At 33.7% G+C, this 19888-nt stretch overlaps 1 protein-coding gene across 2 annotated transcripts in view; it reads right to left on the bottom strand.

The window, feature by feature from the left end:
* The window catches only part of LOC106674210 (basic-leucine zipper transcription factor A), an 88415-nt gene that overhangs the window by 39260 nt on the left and 29267 nt on the right, over positions 1 to 19888 (bottom strand). For both annotated transcript variants that reach the window (XM_014406813.2, XM_014406814.2), the window contains one exon: positions 13284 to 13378. In XM_014406813.2, the coding sequence (XP_014262299.1) occupies positions 13284 to 13378 (95 nt within the window). The remainder of the gene's footprint in view (positions 1 to 13283; positions 13379 to 19888) is intronic.

The following is a 19888-nucleotide window of genomic DNA, read 5'->3' as shown; positions in this document are numbered from 1 at the left end:
ATATGCAACAAAAAAGTTCTTTAACCCTTGTCCAAATCTCAAAGAAGCAATTTCAGATTTTGGTTTTTTTTCGACTTAGGTGTAATAAATTGCTTATAAACTTCAGAATGTAGAAAAATGTGATTTGTGCTACTTGAAAGAACGTTAATTTGGCGGAAGAAAACACATATACATTGCAGAATTGATGAAAATATTCTGCACGAAAAATTCATAGAAAACAAAAATGTTGAAATTTGGAATTTTGAGCAAATATATTGGTAATTGTTAATAACTACAAACTTCTAGAGCTTTACAAATTCTCTCAAAAGTTCTCCATTCAATTATCTTCCGGGAGTATAACGACCTTTTTCGATTGCGCTTCTGGAAGCTCAATTTTTCCAGGAAATCTATCTGGCTGTTGGGTTTCGAGTCTGTTCTTTATTGTTCAATTCAATCAGTTTGCTTAATGTTTTCAGCTGACTACGTCCTCAGGTTGGTGATTTAGAACTGATGTCTTTGATTCCTAATACATATCTTGCTGATATGCATTTCATTTACGGTTACTGCTACGGTAATGCAACTGCTGCAAGGAGAGAATACAAAGCTCGTTTTCCACATTCCAGCAGATCGCACCTTCCAACGACTTCATCAGAGGCTGAGGGAAACTGGTTCTTTCACTCGAAGAACGAGGGATGACAATCAGCGAATTGATGAAGATAAGGAAATTTTGCATTCTGTTAATCGTGATCCCGAAAAACGTGCGTGTTTCACAATGGAGACGTTGGGATACCCTTCATCCGGAAGGATTGTACCCTTACCATTTTATTAGGGTGAAAAGTTTGGAACGAAATGATCAGCAGAAGGTTGATTTTTTCCTCATCTACATCAATTCGCTGATTATCTTCCCTCGTTCTCGAAACTCAAAGGTTTTCCTAAAAAAAATTGAGCGTGCCCCTTCATCGACACCAGTTTTTTCAACAAAATGCAAACTTTTTTGGCCTTCCAGAAGCGCAATACATAAATGTGGGTATACAGCTAGATGCTAATTGAAAGGAGAATTTTTGAGGGAATTTGCAAAACTCCAGGAGTTTGTTGTTACTATCCAAAATTTTCAAAAAATTCCAAATTTCAACATTTTTGTTTTCTGAATTTTTTCTTAATTTCGCAATGTAAATAGATTTTCTTACAGTAAATTTACAGTTTATAAGCAATTCTAGTCTAGTAGGACCTAAATCGAAAAATTAAAAAAAAAAAAAATCTGAAATTAATTCTTTACTGTTAAAATTTGGACAGAGCTTTATATGTGTTTTCTTGTATGGTGAGTTTCTATTTATTTATTTTTTCTCTTTTTTTACGATGGTTCGCAACAGCAGAGGTCATATAAACCTTCAGGGTGCCGGTGTTTTTGAAAAAAAGCCCATTTGTAAGTATGTCGGGCTTGAATGCAGGGTCGCTGGATTCGAACCCGGGACCTTTACCTTACAGTGATGAGCGCCGTGTCAACGCCTCAACCGTTGCGGCCACCGACGCCCTTCCTGCATTTATGCCAGCCACCCTATAAACTAATTGACGGACGCATCACTCACACTACACATTCACGTTAATAAATGCATTTACTATCAACACATGCTACGGATACACAACTATCAGTACTATATACGATAAAACCACCCTGCTCTCGAAGCGTTGCGGACCAAGGGGAGGGCTCAGCCTTCCTATGTACCGACTCTCTGAACGCTGTCTGGGCTACACACGACAGGTTCTCTGTGGACCGTCTCGTCCTGCTCTTATTAGATAAATAAATAAGAGCTGGAGCCTCTCGAAAAAACGGTGGTTGTTGTCTGGATTCCCGGACACGTCGGCCTGGAGGGTAACGAATGTGCGGACATGGAGGCGAAAGCAGGGACGTGCCACCCTTCAGATCGGACCATCGCAATCAGGCCCTCTGACGCTAAGCACGCGGTGAAAAACATGATAAAAAAAGATGGCAGCATCAGTGAGCGGGGTAGTCGGAGAGGCTCTTGCAAGTCAACCTGAGAACCTTAGCAGGCGACGAGGATTGTCACTCAGGAGGAGGAAAGGACGAGGTCTTCTCACCGGACTGAGGATGGCCATATGCGGTTATCGATCGGGCACCTGCTCTTGGGCCAAAACCCGCGCAGGTGCCCCTTATGCAGAGAAAGGTTGCTCGATGTGTCCCACATAACAGAGGCATCATGTCTTGGCTGCATACAGAGAGCGTGTAGGCATGACGCCGGATTTAAGAATGGTTCTCGGACACGGTATCGAGTTTCAGGGTCCTCATTTTCGCTTTTTAAAGGAATTGGGAATTTTTCATTATATATAGAAGTAAAGGTATGGTTTTGTGTTTCTGTGTCTTGTATGAGTGAATGTATTTATCGGTGTGAATGGGGAGGGGCTGATGGCGAAGTAACTTCTTCATCGCTTCTCAGGTTATGTGTTTGAGGACCTGATGGCGGAAATTTTCTAAAAATATCCAATCGACCCCAATTTAGATTAGTTTATTATAGGATTATCTCCTTCATCATTGTTTTAATTTTACTACACATGAAACCATAAATTTTATGTCAAAGTCTTGATGAAGGTGGTAATTTCATGAAATTACGACGAAATATCCGCGTATTTTCTTTATAATCGGCCTAATTCCTGTTCGTTTTTTTAATAAATATCATATCCACATTATATCTGTGGATCAGCCGTCCTCTAAGATCCTCTAATCTAGAAGACGTGCTTATCAGTTGCAAGTTAAAAAAAATGTTTTCAGGTTGGCAATTATGCAACAATGTTTAATCTCAATTGAATTGCATGTTAATCAGTGTCCGATGAGAAAAATAAATAGAACAATCGAACCGGCCAGACTTCTAATTTGATCAGTATTGCCAGCTGTATGTTCTCAGGAGTGTTCATTACTGATCGGCTCGATGTTTGAGAATAGGTCCGCCTATTTTCGCTGTTGCTCCAGATTCTGATGCCGGCTGGCTTAACGCCGAAACAGCGAGAATATACGGACGACAGGACCGGTATCGGCTGATCCGCCGGCTTAACCTAATTCATTCGAACCGAGTTTTTCATTGCAAAAAAAATCCCATGTTGTCACTGTGTTCACGCGACATATTTATTATACATAAATATTTTTGGGCAGGATAGGACATAATTTAGAATATTAACGTTTCGCTTACATGAGAAAATCCCAGTTAAAATAAAAAAATTAACAAATAGCAGTCTAAGCAAAATACTGATGACAGTGGAAAAGAAAAAACCTACCCACCCATTTGACACAAAAATTAGCGAACCAATGTTAGTTGTGTTTAGTTTCAATTATTTAATAATTCAATAATAATAAATAAAAAATATTCTCTCGAATTATTAACATTTCAGGAGCGAAGTATGCAATGAAATATAACGTATCTGGGTACAGGGTACAATTTTTTGAAGGTTACGACCTATTTTGTAAATAACCAAGGTAAGGTAACTATTATTTTAGTATAAAATATATAAATCGACCTTAAAATGAATCCATCTTGTCCCATTTTTGTCATTAAAAAATGTATTTCCTTTTATTTTCTCTCTGTGTGTAGAAAGTGTCAAAAGTCGACTATTTATAAGTAGTACATTTCTACAACTGCTTATTCATTAAGCCTGGTGTTCTGCCAAGTTAAAAATAAGACGAGGAGTCATTAGGATGAGTATTCTAGTCGGCTGACACTAGGAATGAACCTATGGGAAATCGGCTTGATGGATGACCGATTTAAAAGCATAAACAATCTTTGACGTTGTTTGTTTCGAAAGATGTTTTGACCAAACAGCAGGACGGGAAAATCAGGTCGAACACAAATTTTCTAGAATTTGATTTTCACGGATGACATTAATAAATATTACAAATATTTGCGTGTTTTGTTTCTTCGTTATAACTTTGACTTTATGACCAGAAATGCACCTAGGGAAACGTAATATAAACCAGAAGGTTTGAAGGCCATCGTCATTTTAGGCAGCTTGCAGACCAATGAGACTGATGCGATATGGTCGGTTCTCGGAATGGGAAAAATGTAGAGAGGAATCAGAAGAGATAGAACGGATAGAGATGTTAACTACAGTCAGCCAGCAACTCAGTGAATCAACCAAAACTGCTTCGTGTGAAACTATTCTAAATGCGCTCGATATTGGATATTTTAATGGACCACACAGTTCGACTCTACATGTCCTAAGGGGCTGCTGTCTTGCATAAAGTTTGACGGTCAAACCGGTCCTAAAAGTCAGTTAAAACTTTTATGTCTCGAGTGAGGATTATCAGTCTCCTCCACTTGTAATCCTAATTTGACTTAGTGGAAGTCTGTAGTTCGTTAGTTTTATTAGTCAGTGGAGAGTAGGACTTCCAATCTCTGTTTATTCATGCTTGTCCTTCATTTTTGCACAGACTTTGATAAGATCAAGATGTTCTGTGTACTGGGTCAAAGAGGCGAGAGGATGCCCGCAGTGAGGAGAAGTTTCGCCTCTGCTGTGGAATGGGGTTATGAATAACTTTATATTCAGACTAAATGAAAGCGGAATCTATACTCAAGCTATTCAGATGATATTGGCATACTAGTCTGGGGCAAATTCACTACAGCATTAAAAAAGCTCACCCAAAGAGTACATAGAAATAAAAGGTCCATGTTTCTACAATAAAGTACTCCATTTCAAAATAGACGTTAGAATGCTAGGAATAATTTCTGGCAAGGAGCAAAACTATAACACTCACTTACAACACATCAAGACTAAAATTAAAATAGCAGGAGCCCAAAATGTTAGAGAAATACACCTCTTTCACGATTAAATAAATCTTGTCAATGCTCGTGCCATATAAAATGTTAGAAGAGTTTATATTGACAAAACATCCTTACCAGATCATACATTAAAGTATTAGCAGGATAAAGGTCATATCCATAAGCCAGTGATGGCATCCAAAATCTCTACCAGACATTGGCTTGAGGAAGATCTGCAAGACCACGTCAATCTGGGCCGAGAATTTTTGTTTAATTGAGAGAAGTAGAGTGTTCGCCGTGGCTAACTTTTAATTATAGGTCATTCAATTAATTAAGGTTTTAAGTTGAGATAAAAAAGTTAGTGTCACGAGCAGGATTCGAACCCATGACCTTCGGCTAGATACGCCGCTGCTCGACCACTTGAGCTATCGTAACTTCGATCCACTCGGACACCAACTTACCATCTCAACCCCACCTTTTGTATGTTCCCTCCTTTTTGCCATTTTTCAATTGGTCAAGCAGACCACGAAAAATAGTGAATTTAATTATAGGTCTGAATTACGTGTAAGTATGTCTATGTCGAAAATGTTAACATGTGTAGAAATATCTGCAGTGTATAATGAAAATAGAAATGGGCCAAGTATGCTTCCCTGAGGAACACCCTGACTATTGCGTATATAAGGTGAGAATTCAGTTCCCTGACCGACTCGGCAAAATCGGCCCGTCAGATAAGATCTCAGTATGAGATGGTACGTACGAGTGGGGATGTTCTACAGTTTCCATTAATTTTTAATTTCATCTGTAGTATGGACAATTAAATTATTAAAATGGCTACACATACATGGAATTCATTCTAATCCCTTCTTGACATCATATTTTGCTTTTAAGTAAATGTGTAGCGAGGTGATGAGGCTGTTGCTTGGACATTCTGATGAATTGGGTTTGTCTTTATTTGCTGTTTTGGTGTCTCTCGCGTAGTGCTACTTTCAAATATCTTCAGAGTTGTCATCATACCCGACGTATTTTCAGAAAATTGTTACTTACTATTATTAGTATTTCACCACAAGTACGCACTATATGATGTTATACTTGTTACCCAAAATTCATAGGTAAAAGGGACAACATGCTTTTGACTATTATAATAACCATACATCGGATAATAAATTCAAACATCCTCAGAATGAGTATTGAGCACAGGATATTAACAACAGATTATCAAGAGGGTATTAAAAAACCTCACTAAAACTAGCAAGGTCATTGCCACAGGTTGACAGGGTCTCAAGGGAGTGATATGACTATACAACGGTCACTGGCATCTGAGAAAATACCTACACAACATGAGTAGATACAATAATGACCCCTTTTGTACGTTATGTATGAAGAGAAGGAAGCCTAAGGTACCGAAAAGACCAGGGAACAAAAGTTCACAATGAGGTACTACTTTTTAAAAAATAATCGACTCAATTAACTAAAGTAATTAATTATGAAAAGTAATAACCCCAAATTCTGACCCTAGTATCTTCATAAAAAGAACATAAGAGCCAGCACGAGACATTAACACTTTGAACAAGTGCACATACACAGTAAGGTAATCCCCCCCCAACCAATCAAATCCGCTACCTTGGGCACTACTTGGACAGTTGACATGGAGCACACACTTAAAACTTTAAACGGCAAGAACTAAACCGAAGATACATATATATTCGTAGTATTGGACCTAGATCCAGAATGAGTACACACAATAAACTAAAAATCTACATGCACTAATTAGACCTATTTGAGCTTACGGTCACCCAAAGAATTCAATACTTTCAATCTGACCCCCTCACTGACCAAACCATCCACAAAGACATCCGTGACGGATATCCAAACACGATTCCACAACTTCCATTTCAAGCCCACCTTCCACACCAATCCACTAAGATCTCTTCCTATCCCATCCACCAATCCTCCAACAATCCTAAACAATCAAAGTTCCAGCAATGGCCGGCTCCTCTACCCCATCGGCAAGCCCGGTCGGACAAGTTGCCAGATCTTTTATTCATCATACCAATTGTTAAATGTGTACATTTTTGTGCAGAAAACGATAATAATAAAGTATCCCTCATATCATCAACGTCATCATCAAAATCAACATCTAGGTGCTGAAAGTTACTTGAATTAAAATTAATAACATTATTTACGATCTACAGTGTAATAAAGAAAATATTTTCAAATTATTTTGTAAATGCTTCGGTTTGATAAATTATCCTTTTTTTAAACATATTTAGGATCAATTATGAGCAAATTATTAATACATTTGTTTTTTGACGTAAGATAATTTCGAATTAGATTCCAAGGGAAATTCAACCTATAAATTTTTAACTTGTTTCTAATAGAATTTAACAAACCACCAAATGAGAGTTTCTCAACTTCACAACCCACGAAATGAGATAAGAGGTACTGTTAGAATATTCACAGAAGTAATTTCCAGGAGGAATAGTTTAATCAGGAGTGAAATACATTAGTATGATGTATGTACCAATTAAGGCGGAATGCATACGAGAATAAAGGACTAGGGTACTCAGCCTGGATAAAGTAACAACTGCTTTCATGCTACTGGGGAATTTAAAGACCTCGTAGCCCACTGATATTAACACTTTATTGTAACTCATTCGTTTTAATAAGATTTTAATTAAGGCCGAGCCTTACAAATTAGTATCTGGTTATTTGTTTTTACCACACATGTAACATAAGCCGTATGAATTTTTTTATTGTGCAATTTGGTTATAGCTTTTCTTCACATGATCACATCGTGATTTTATGATTATGAACAACTAATTCAATATATTTCCCGTTGTGATCAAAAGATAAAATCTGGGGGGGGGGAAATGAACACAAAGGCTCACCGTTAACATTTCCATGTAGTCTTTTGTCTTTTTTTTTTTTTTTTTTTTTTTTTTTTTTTTTTTAAATGGATCGTGGGTACTTTTAAATGTACGATCCGGTCAGCCGAAGCATATTCTCGTGAGAAACAGGTCGGAGCAATTTACGAAAAACTTGAACATTTTCTGTCTAAGAAAAAAAACAGTTGAAGAAATTTTATTTGCGAATTATAATGAACGAGTCGTTAAAAACGTAAATTTAATTCACTAAGAGACCTGGTTTTATTGTCGGCAATGATGATGCCCGCCAAATTAGTTTAAGTAATATATTTGTTGTGTGATGTGAGGGACAGGTCACCGCTATCAAGGTTGTAGTAATACTACCGAGATGCTGCGATCTCTCCAATATGAATGAATTTATTAGCGTGAATGATTTGTGTAAATGGGCGTGGATTAAGGTTTTGGTTGAGATAAAAAAAGTCAGCGTCACAAGCGGGATTCGAACCCACGATCTTCGGCTTTCAAAACCTTAATTAATTGAAAAGAATTTATTTGGTCAATCTGACCACTAAACCTAATAAAAGTTATTACTATTTTTGGGATTTTCGAATTTTTTTACATAAAAATCAATGTCTTTTCGCGGGGAATAAACTTACAACTTGTTTTCTTGAGAAAAAAAATTAACGCACTTTGCTGACCTAGTAAAACATTCTGTCTGTAGGCTACTGAATTCGAGCTATATATTGCAATATTTACAATTATTTGGTGACTAAGCTACGTAGAAAATTAGGTTAAAATATTTTGTATGAAGAAAGAAATTTGATTAATTTTCCACGCAAAAACCCACGAATACATTTTTTTTGTGCTTTCCAAATACATCCACTTAAAAAAAATAGTGACTGTTGAAAAAGTTTTTGCTGGGTAGACCTGCTTTCTGTAAACTAACTGTGAACCGTAGATAAAAAGGAGGATTTTTTCCAGAGGATTTATGAAATTTTGATTGGAGAAGAAAAAATACTAACGAAAAATATCTATTTTTTGTTTAACGTAACTATTTGTAGCTGAGGGCTTTAAAGACAGCTTAAAACAAGTCAGAACTGTATTTTTCAAAAATGATCTTTTTTGACATACCTTACCGATAAAATCTTCTACTTTTTATATATCTTTTCTCATTTTATACGACCTGGCATATCATTTTGTTGGTTTGAATGAATAAACAAACATTGATATATAATAACCTTGAAGTACATGTCAAACAAAGACAGAAAATCATATTTTTAAAAATTCAAATACTTTTTTCCCGACTTCTAGGGCCTATTGATAAGAATAAAAATAGTGATAATTTTGAAAAAAAATTTACTGATTCTTAGAAAATTTTACTAGAAAAAGCCTAGAATCTGTAAGTATAGTATTAGTATACACTCAAACTTCTCACTTATAATGTCGTGAAACCTGGAAAAATCTAAAATAATGAAATTAAGCTTTTTTCGGATGTAATAATGTTAACTTTTGATAAAGTGAGAAGAGTTAGAATACTGGGCGTTGGTGGAAAAAAAAATAGTCACCGATGAATTTTGCCAAAAGAAATGTCTATTTTATTATTGCTATGAAAAGTCGTATTTAAGAGCTTTAAAGAGTAAACTGAATCTTAATTTTTTTTGACAAAATATTTTCTTTAATTATTAATAAAATCAGTCCCACGCACATAGCTACCGTTTATAATATTTAAAATAAATATCTGTGTGGTGATTAGTGATTTAAACAATGTTTGTAAAGCCCAGGCCCTGAAGATGATCTCAATAAAGATCGAAACGTTGCACGATAAAGAAAATGTTTTTCAGAAACCTACATCACACCAGACCGCATCTCACGATTTCTGAATAAATATCTGTGTGGTGATTAGTGATTTAAACAATGTTTGTAAAGCCCAGGCCCTAAAGATGATCTCAATAAAGATCGAAACGTTGCACGATAAAGAAAATGTTTTTCAGAAACCTACATCACACCAGACCGCATCTCACGATTTCTGAATAAATATCTATTTTAAAAAAGACAAATTTTCTGTAGTCTATTCTCAACAAAAATAACAAAATTATTTTTTTTAAATTAGTGACGTCAATGGTTTTATCATGGAAGAATTATTATTTCATATTGTATTATTGTTAAATTTTTTCTTAGTATATTTTTAAAAAAATCACAACGAGCTTGTAAAATAGATTTTCCTGTTGATGAAGACAAATATTTGAAAAATGAACTGCAAGGAATTACAAGAACAAAGATAAGGTCAGGAAATTCTTGTAAATCAATTATTTTATGTATGTCTTGTATGATCTAAACCAATTGGTCGTGGTGAAAATGAATACATTTAGAAAATAATTACCCGTGGACATGCGGCCGTTGATCTGGAAATTCAAGATTGTCTTAAAAAATCAGTCACCGGATCAAAACCGAACTGAGCCGGATTCCCCTTTTCGCTATCTTAAGTCGACTGAGGGGAGGGGCCGAAACTAGCCGACCTATTCTCACATGTAGTAAAAATCTAAAAATAACATTGTTTAACAACGTTAAAAATGAGGGAAAAACTCGACTTAATCAACATAACATCTATCGAGGGTTTAATATCAGCTTTTATCATTTCCCTTTACCTCGCTTACTTCGGTCATATGAGTTAACATATTCTACAACTTTGTCAATGGCAGTTGTTTCTTGTTGTGACGTGTGGGTAAAGTCGTGTTCTGGAATTGAAGAGGTACTAACTTAGAACTGGGGAAGCTAATCGTCTCGCAGAATAGAGAAATTCTCTTTCACGAGGTTACAATTGTGTACGTGCTCAATTATCCCTGAGCACACGGAATGGCAACTATAAAATAAATTCAAGGGCGTTTTTCCATATAAACGACAACAATTTGCAGCATTTAATTGGTAGACTTTAGAAATTACTTATAAACGCTTAACTATTTTTCATGATTTTTTTAATAAAACAAAAATCTTGCTCAATATTTAAGTTTTTTGAACATGAAAAGTTATATTCTCAACATCAAACAATTAAAACATAATTTGATGTAAAATTATATAGCCAAAATTATTTATTTCAATACAAAATCCAATGTAAAAATATAATTGTAATTATCAGTGAAAATTTCGAATTATTCATGTTTTTTCCTTAAATTGGTCATCTTACTTTGCTGTTCGAGGGTTCGTAACAATGAATATCAAACAAGACAAAAAGTAATTTCTAATATGTTTTATATCCAAAGTAAACACTAATTTTTACTTTGATTTTTCATTAAATGTTGTTGTTAGCTTTCTTTACAATCATAAAATTAATTTTAACAAATTTATTACTGGAAAAATTTTAAATTTATAACTTGAACTTTCTTTGTGGTGTATTTGGCAACCTATGGCCAATAACTTCAAAATAGCTTTCAAAAATTATAAAACAATTCAAACACTTTTTTCCAAAATTAAAGATCTCACACCAATAACAAATAAATCTGACGTAATCTACAAGATCAACTGTTTAAACTGTCCGGCAACTTACATCGGTCTTAGATCCCAATATCTGGACAAGAGAGTAAAGCAACATATCTATGATTGCAAAAACCTAAGCAAAACCCTACAGCACTCGCTACCCACCATCTTGAACACCAACACAATTTCGACTTCAAAAATCCAAAAGTATTACACACAGAACAAAACAAACATAAATGTAATTTCTTAAAAATGGTTTATATCAACAGAGATAAACACAGCATCAATTACAGAACAGATACATGTAAACTCAGTCGCAGCTACGCCAATATCATTAATCAAATTCAATACAGGTAACATACCTATATCATCACATTACATTCCACACATCAAATATTTTTCGTATAGTCTAATTTCCCCAAAATTTAGGTTTCCTTTTCCTATTTATCCCTTTCTATATAATCCTGAAAGGATAATCTGGCCGAACCATTACCAACACATTTTTTCCCTTCGTCGGTTTTTTTCACCTCAAAGAAGCTGACGGCTTGTACAAAAATGTCTTTTCTATACCGACATCCTTCCCCACCCCTTCAAAATCCAACGTATATACACACAAAATAGCAAAATCTCACTGGCACTCTCGACAAGACACACAAGAATGGCACAATTACACAGAAGACAAACACTTTGAGTGAGTAGAAATACTTTGATTGAATACAAAAAAAAATATATTTTGCATTGTATAAATTCACTTTTCCACATCCAAAATGTAATTGTTATATGTAAACAATGTTTGTACATCCCAGGCCCTGATCTCAATAAAGATCGAAACGTTGACACGATAAAGAAAATGTTTTTCTAAAACTACATCACACCAGACCGCATCTCACGATTTCTAAATTTAAAAAAAAAAAAAAAAAAAAAAAAAACTGGCAATTATTGTATTCTTTAATTTTTATTATCTTTACTTGAATGTATTTCAAATTGTTTTATTTTTGTTTTTCTCTCTTCATTATTTTTATTTTCTTTCATTTATTTTGTCTAAGCTCATTTGATTTAATTTTTAATAATTTTGTTCACTGACGTAACTCATGCCGTTCAAGTACTGCTTTTAGGTGGCAGGCTAGGTTTTTTTATGTTTTATCTTAATGTATTACTGTACTTTTCGCAAATATTTTTTTTAACGAGAGTTCCTAACTGCAGAGGTCATATCAACCTCGGCCGGGGTTTTTGAAAAAAGCCCCATTTGTAAGTATGTCGGGTTCGAATGCAGGGCCTCTAAATTCGAACCCGGGACCTTTACCTTATAGTGATGAGTGCCGTATCAACACCTAGACCGTTACTATACTTTGCCTTCTGTGTACACCAGGGATTTATTATCCCTTACGGTGATGATGAGGATAGCGGGGTTTGTGCTCCTCAGGCTTTGCAGGCTTCTGGCTTATTGTACCTTCATAGTTCCGTAGTTCAGTGCAATCGATTCATCTTTTCAGAAGTACTAGGTCATTGAATGCTATTGCCACAATTTCATTCCCTAGGTTTTACCTGAATACGGAAATACAACTTTCTTCTTTAAAAATATCTTACTATTAAGTTTCATTTAACTTTTTTTATAAATAGCACTTTTTTTAAATAGTTTTTTCTAGAACACTGAATTGTTAGAATTATATTTACTTTGAGATACCTCACTTTTTAATTGTTTCCCAATGATATTGTTCATTTTCAAGGTGGATAATTTTATTCATTTAACAATTAAAAATTATCTAATTTTCTGTTCGTCTTATTTCGTTTCCTTTTTTCCTCTCGCAGGTAATACATATAATTTCTACTTTGTGGGCTTCTAAATGCGAATTCTGTTTGCCCGTGGGGGACCCTTTGTGAGTTGGAATCCTTGCTTTGGTTCTTTGAAGTGTCATTTTATTATTTTCAAAGTTTATCGCATTTCAATCTTGTAACTTGAAAATCCAGTAAATAATTGTAACCTCTGAAGATGATATTGTAAATTCTCCTTTTCTTATAATTACATAATTATGTATATTCTTGGGATAGTAATGCACTCCGAACTCTGGCTGACGGTCTTAATACCATGCCATAATAATACTATTTCTTATTTTTAACTCTAAATTTCTTTCATTTTGTAAATAAAGTATATCTATCTATCTATCTAATTAAAAATTATCTGGATGGGTTTATATGAGCTTTTTACCTTGTTGTCGTCCGCTTCGCTCTTCCTCCTCCAGCATCCTCAGTACAGCCGAATTCGCCAGGTTTCCTGGTTTGGCCAAGTTGTGAAAGTCGATTCTGGAATTAGAAAAAAAAAGATCAATCTAATGACAAATTAAAAATAAACGTTTAAAATTTATGATGATAATAATAGCTGACATGGTAGTCAAATCTGATGACTGGACATTTACACAAGTCGCCCAGAATCTGGGTCAGGGGCAACGGACAAACTTAAACGCTATTTCACTGCTTCTTAACGCTTTCCGTTTGTTCAAGTATTATTTGGTATTTTTAATCAATTGTACCATGTTAATCATTAATTTATGACAACATTTAAAAAGTTCTCACTCTCTCTCTCTCTCTCTCTCTCTCTCTCTCTCTCTCTCTCTCTCTCTCTCCCTCTCTCTCTCTTTCAAAAGTTTTTCTTAAGAAATTGTTTCACTTTTTAAATTCACACTTATGGTGGTAGTTTGGGAAAGAAATAAAAGCATAAAAGAAATACTCAATAATTATAGACAGTGTGTCAACGCAGCAGAAACATTGTCAATATATAGTCAGATATATTTCTTCCTTGAGAAATCCTCACTTTTATGTCAGCCTCTTCTGCTAAAGGAAAGCGTTAAAGTAAAAAGAATAGAGATTGATGCGGTAAAAGACAAAAGACAGAGCGTGTTCTGATTTACCTTTCCAATATATAAACAAACATGTCTCTAAACTCTAATTGTAGAGCAAAGAGGTGGCCTGATAGGATGACATTAAACGTTGCATTTGTTTTTTTAATTTGTAAAAGATTAAAATTATTTAACAAAAAGACTCCTTAAAAGGGCATCGATATCCAAAAAAAAAGCCCATTTATTAAAATTAAAGACGTCACTTTGTAATCCGACAATGTTTACATTGGCCTAGTAATGTCAAGGTGAGTAATTAGCTCTCGATAGACAAATGCAGCAGTCGTGACTCAACCGAGTTCACCTTCTTCCATACCAAACTTGGCACCCTGGCCCGGCAGGCTCGTTAAATAAATCCCCCGTCCCAGATTCGATCTCGTAAAATTAATTGCATCTCGTTTGCACGCTGCAACATCATGCAGGGAAATTTTTCTGAATTTTACGATTAAGACATCTCAAGAACTTACTTAAGGAGGTTATCTTTCATCACAAATTGGGCTAAAAAGTCTCTATTGGCTTAAGTTTTAATTTCTAATTGTATTCGCGATATTCCATTTTTCAGGTTACTTACACAATTTTTTTTTTACACAAAATCTTCTAAAATATATATGCAGGGTAACCATAACAATCTCATTTTATATTGTAAATATTCCCTTTTGAGCTGGGTTTTGTTTGTTGTATCAAAAACAAATAAAATGCAGGATTTTACAGTCTAATTTGAGACGTAGAACAATATCCTAGATTTATTTTTTATTTATTTCTTTAATCGAATAAATGACCAAACTGATAGAAAATATATTTTGCAATTAAAATTACAAAATGGAGGGGTTATTCCCAATGATCAGGACGAATATCGAGTGCTCTAGAGTAGTAGGAAAAAATTGTGGTGTGTGAAAGCAATTTATTAGCGTGCAAATTCTCTAATTTAGTTAGTACCACACTCTGGAGTAGTGTGTGTGATTTATTAGCATGATATTAGCGTACAAAATGGAGGGTCTTATCCCCAATAACCCTAGGAATCTCCAGTACACTGGGGCAATATGAATAAGGTCGAAAGGTGAATGTATTTATTAGCGTGAATGAATGAAATTGTTTTCTAACCATTCCGTAAAATACTCGGTACTCTGTGAATAAAGTCTAAGAATGAATGTACTTATTAGCGTGAAAGAAAGACTTCGTTTCCTCCCACCTCAAAAGTATATCAAGTACATTGGAATGCAGGGAATGACCTATAGTGGGTGAATGTAATATGATTAACGTGAATGAATGAAATTGTTTTCTAACCATCCCTAGAATGCTCAGTTCTCTGTAGTATCAATAGAGTCTAAGGGTGAATGTATTTATTTTTGAAGAGAGGGAGAAGAAGTGAGTATGTAAGTTCACTTTGCGTAAATATTGGCTCTGTTCATAGATTTTTTGTTTGTAGTTGTAAACGGCAAATCTATGAGTAAAACCATCAATTACCAAAAGTAGAGGAACTTTGAGAGGAACGTGTAAGAATATAATTAATTAGCCTAGATGGAAGGACCTACCTCCAATTACACCGAAAAATATGAAGTACTCTGATGATATTGCGAACGAAGTCTTACTGCATAAATGTGATTTATGAGCGTGAATGGAGGAGCTTATCCTTAATTACTTCGATGAATACTGCGTACCCTGGGGTAGGGTGATGAAACTTCTTAGCGTGCATGAAAGAGGTTATGACCAATTACCACGAGGAACATTTTCGCAAGAGAGTTTTATAGAAGTACTATGTCCTGAGAGTTATAAATCTCAAAATAAATTTTAAGATAATTTTCAAAAAGAAAAAAAGAAACAAAAGAAATTAAAGAATCTATGTTACAAGAAGCGGTTAGATAGTTGTGCCAGAACAATCAACAATTAGAAAAAGAGAAGAACGAATTGAAATATGTTTAAGCGAAAACCTGTATATAAATTGTAAGTAAACAAAATAATAGTTCTAGTCAAACAGGAAGGGTTAACGTCCATTAATAGCTAAGTGTCGAGGACGAGAAATCAAAAAACTATTTTGCAATTTTTTATTTGTTTCTCGATTAAAAAGTCATGTGTTATGCCAAGAGTTGAACTCAGAACCACTAGCGTGGCAACACAAATCGGACGCCTTAACCGCTCGGGCACCCTTTTAATAATTCAGATAGATTTTAAAAAAACAGTAAAACCATTAATTAAACAAGGCTAAACCATTATATGTATATAAAAAAATTAAAAGGAAATAAATATTTACGATAATATAGATTACAAAAGTGGTTTCCAATATTAAAATTGTGAAATTTCAAAACAAAAGATTAAAAATGTATAAAGGATCATTTGTCATTTTTCCAGTCTTCCAGTGTCACAGCCGGCAATCATCGAACTTTATAAGATGGATCGCTGTCCGTAGATAGGTCAATAATTTCTCCTCTATAAAAACATGGATAGCTCGATTTATCCCGTTTTATTTCAGCATTGTGCAGTGACAGACGGGTGACAAATCGTTTCACACTGGATAGAAGCTCTGGCTTAATTTAGGTGAACCACTCGTGTGGTATGTCTCTTAGTAAAATCTTGTTTTACAGTACAAATTCCGCTCAAAAAAATTAACTACCTCAACTTACATTTAAATAAAACTAAGACCAGCTTCTGAAGTTAAATTGCGTTAATAATCAGGACACCAACACTTGAAATATCGTAAATATTAGTCATGAAACAACTTCAATGGTATACAGGCTTACATGTAGGAAATAGTACAGAAATGGGCATAAGGTCAAATTACTAGTCATAGAAACACACAAATTTCAAGAAGTAAGACAACCAGACAGCCAGAAAACTCTGCAACTCTTCAAGCCTGCGAGTTCAATTTAAAACTAGTCTCCTAAATATAAAAACAAACTGGGATCCACAAATAATCCCAATTCAAGATATTTCAGATAACGAGACCCCTCTAACTAAAAAGGAAGCCATAATAATAATGGAATCTTGGACTTACTAAAGAAAAAATATTAGGAAGTTATAGAAGACATGAGGCAAGGAAAAAAATTCAAAAACAATACAATGGGAATAATACAATAGATAATCCTACTCAAAAGAAAATAATTAAAAACCCTAAAAGATGGTACAGGACGTGCTCTAATAAAATACTCCATAAAAAATTGGACTGAATAAATAATCAATGTCGACTCTCTGGAGGATACAAAGACAGCGTATTTTATTCAACTACCCTGCAATAACTAGAAAAGCCATTCTTCAACAATGGCAACCTCCAACTCATACCCCAGAGAAGAAATATTTTATTAAAGATACAACAATTCAGGAAACCCGTTAGCAGAGGCGAATCACAATGACTCCAAAAGTAAGAGAAAATAATAACATTTCGTTTATGATAAATCACTCATTTTTCACCCGATAGACAAAAGTTTAAGTGTAAAATATAAATAGGAAAATCCCTACGATTCCAAAATAAATATAATCAAGGAAACACTCAAGGAAATATCATCAACTTTTGGAATGTGATGATCAACATATGAAAACATACAACTAAATCTAAAAGATATCATATTCCCATTAAATATGATATATAATTTTTGAAAGTTACAATAAATTTTGTAAAAATCCATGTATGGTCATTTTTTAAGTTTTTTCAAAATTTCACAACTAAATGTTGTATTTTTCAAGAATAGATAAGCTATCAAGCTCCAAAATGGAGAGAGAGATATAATATAAATATGCAATCACAGAAATTTCGTTAGACCTTTGGGTATGACAAATCATTAAAATAAAAATATTAAACGATACCTCAATGATATCATCTACCCAATTAAATATAGTACATAATTATTGTACACTTAAGCAAAGTTACAAAATTTTTGTAAAAGCCCATGCATAGTCACATCTTATATTACATCCCCTCTCTCACACACATCTCAAGCTTTACTTTCAAAAAAGTTTTTTTTCAAAACTTTATTAAAATTTAAACATTTTAAATGTACTTGAGAAAAAAGTAATTTGATTATGTATTTTAAGAAAAATAGACGTGTACTGTGTGTTATGTGTAACCGAGATAATAGAGGACCACGTTGAGGTTTTAAATAATTTTTTTAAATTTTTATATTGTATTGTTTTATTGTTTTTAATTAACTCCATACTGTCCATTGTTTATATACTGAGCTTCACCTAATTTTAATTAATCTTATTATAAATGCAGTTTCTTGCTCTCTAAATATATTTCAACACTCATCGAGTTAAAGTAAGATAAATAATTGTTTTTTGTAATTTTGTTTTTTTAAATAATATAACATTTATATAACTAACTGCGATATTTTCCTAAAATAAATAGGCCCTGATGATAAGATCATCTCATCTTTAAAAATTTTATTATTTCAAGGATTTTCTTAATAGTTGTCAAAATTTACAAATAAATAAAGATTTTTCCTTTTCTTAATTGAGTAGATGTGAATTTGTTTTTCAAGATAATAACAAATTTCATGACTAAATGCAGTATTTTTGAAGAGAACTAAACAATAGATAGATAGACATTGTCACACCTTCGGCATTATTCGTCAGAAACAAAAATCAACACAAAAAAAACCAATATCACAAACCACGAGCACACAAAAAACCAACCATTTTAACCAATTTAAATCCATAAACATACATAAATTTATCTGTCATCAAATATACAGCAATACACTTAATATATAAATATATATATATATACAAACTATAAAAAGTCAACCCACATGAATTCCTGGACTAGAATTCTACGGAACAGAAATATTCATAAAGCTCCCACGTCGTTTTATTAAAAGATAAAAATATCAATGTAGAAGGGGTTTGTTAAAAAAAATAACCATCAATACAACTCCTAGACGTGAGCAACCATTGATGGTACTCATTGACCTTGGAAAATTTCCCAAAATTTGTACGTTGTACAAGGTACGAACTTGATGAAGGACAGTTTATTATGAATAATCTCTTTATTTCACATCAGCCAGTCTTCCACAAGAGCGACGAGAGAAAATATCATTTTTTAAGGAGAATGGCCTCAAACAAGCAAAGTTAGCTGATTTAGGAGAGGTAAAAATTATAATACACATTGACTTGAACATAAGCATAGGCCACACATTTTAGAATGAATAGGCTAGAATTTACTTTCTACCGGATTTTTATCGCAGTGAGTCTGGCCTATATACAGTCAGAAAATCCAAAATTATCGAGGAAATGACTCAAATCCTTCAGTCCCAGTGGCATTATTTCAGTTTTATTGTTATTGACGATAAAGTCAATTACTGTAAAACATAAAGTCATCCAAAAAAGCGTTGTTCATTACAAAAGCAACGCATAGATCATGATTAGAAAAGGAAATTGACAATAAATCAAGTGTATTGGTGAGGACAACATAATATAATGTGTTAATTACCTGAACTAAAGAGGGATCAAGTTATGAAGCTGAAAACGTTATAAAAATAAAAAGAAGTCTCACGACGACCTGGCTGTTCTATTCAAAAATTACCTATATATCCTGGAAGAAATTTAAAAAAATAGCAAATAACTATAAATACTAACGTTATGTAAAACTTTATGATTGTCATTTTATAAAATTAGATATAGATGTATTAATTAGACAGGGATACTAAATGTCCTGCTTCGTATACTTGCTCAATTCTATAAATTTTGGGTTTAAAGATTTTTTTACCAAGTAGTATTATGATTATAATTATTAAATAATGTAATCCAGTTTGATAATTATCATCCAAAATGAATTTTAAAAAAACGAGTTTGCAATTGATAAAAGACGAGAGATTGTCCGCCAACAAACAATGACAATGATAAAGACTGCGATATCCAATTTTAATTGTTGAGATTTTTCTTTCTAAAGTCGTTAAAAACAAAGCTAAAAGAAAGATTCCAGAGAGTTTTC

The sequence above is a fragment of the Cimex lectularius genome, unplaced genomic scaffold (genome assembly GCF_000648675.2).
Source record: "Cimex lectularius strain Harlan isolate CLEC.00 unplaced genomic scaffold, Clec_2.1 scaffold231, whole genome shotgun sequence".
In the NCBI taxonomy this organism is placed as follows: Eukaryota; Metazoa; Arthropoda; class Insecta; order Hemiptera; family Cimicidae; genus Cimex; species Cimex lectularius.
This window is presented reverse-complemented; position numbering and strand designations above follow the sequence as displayed.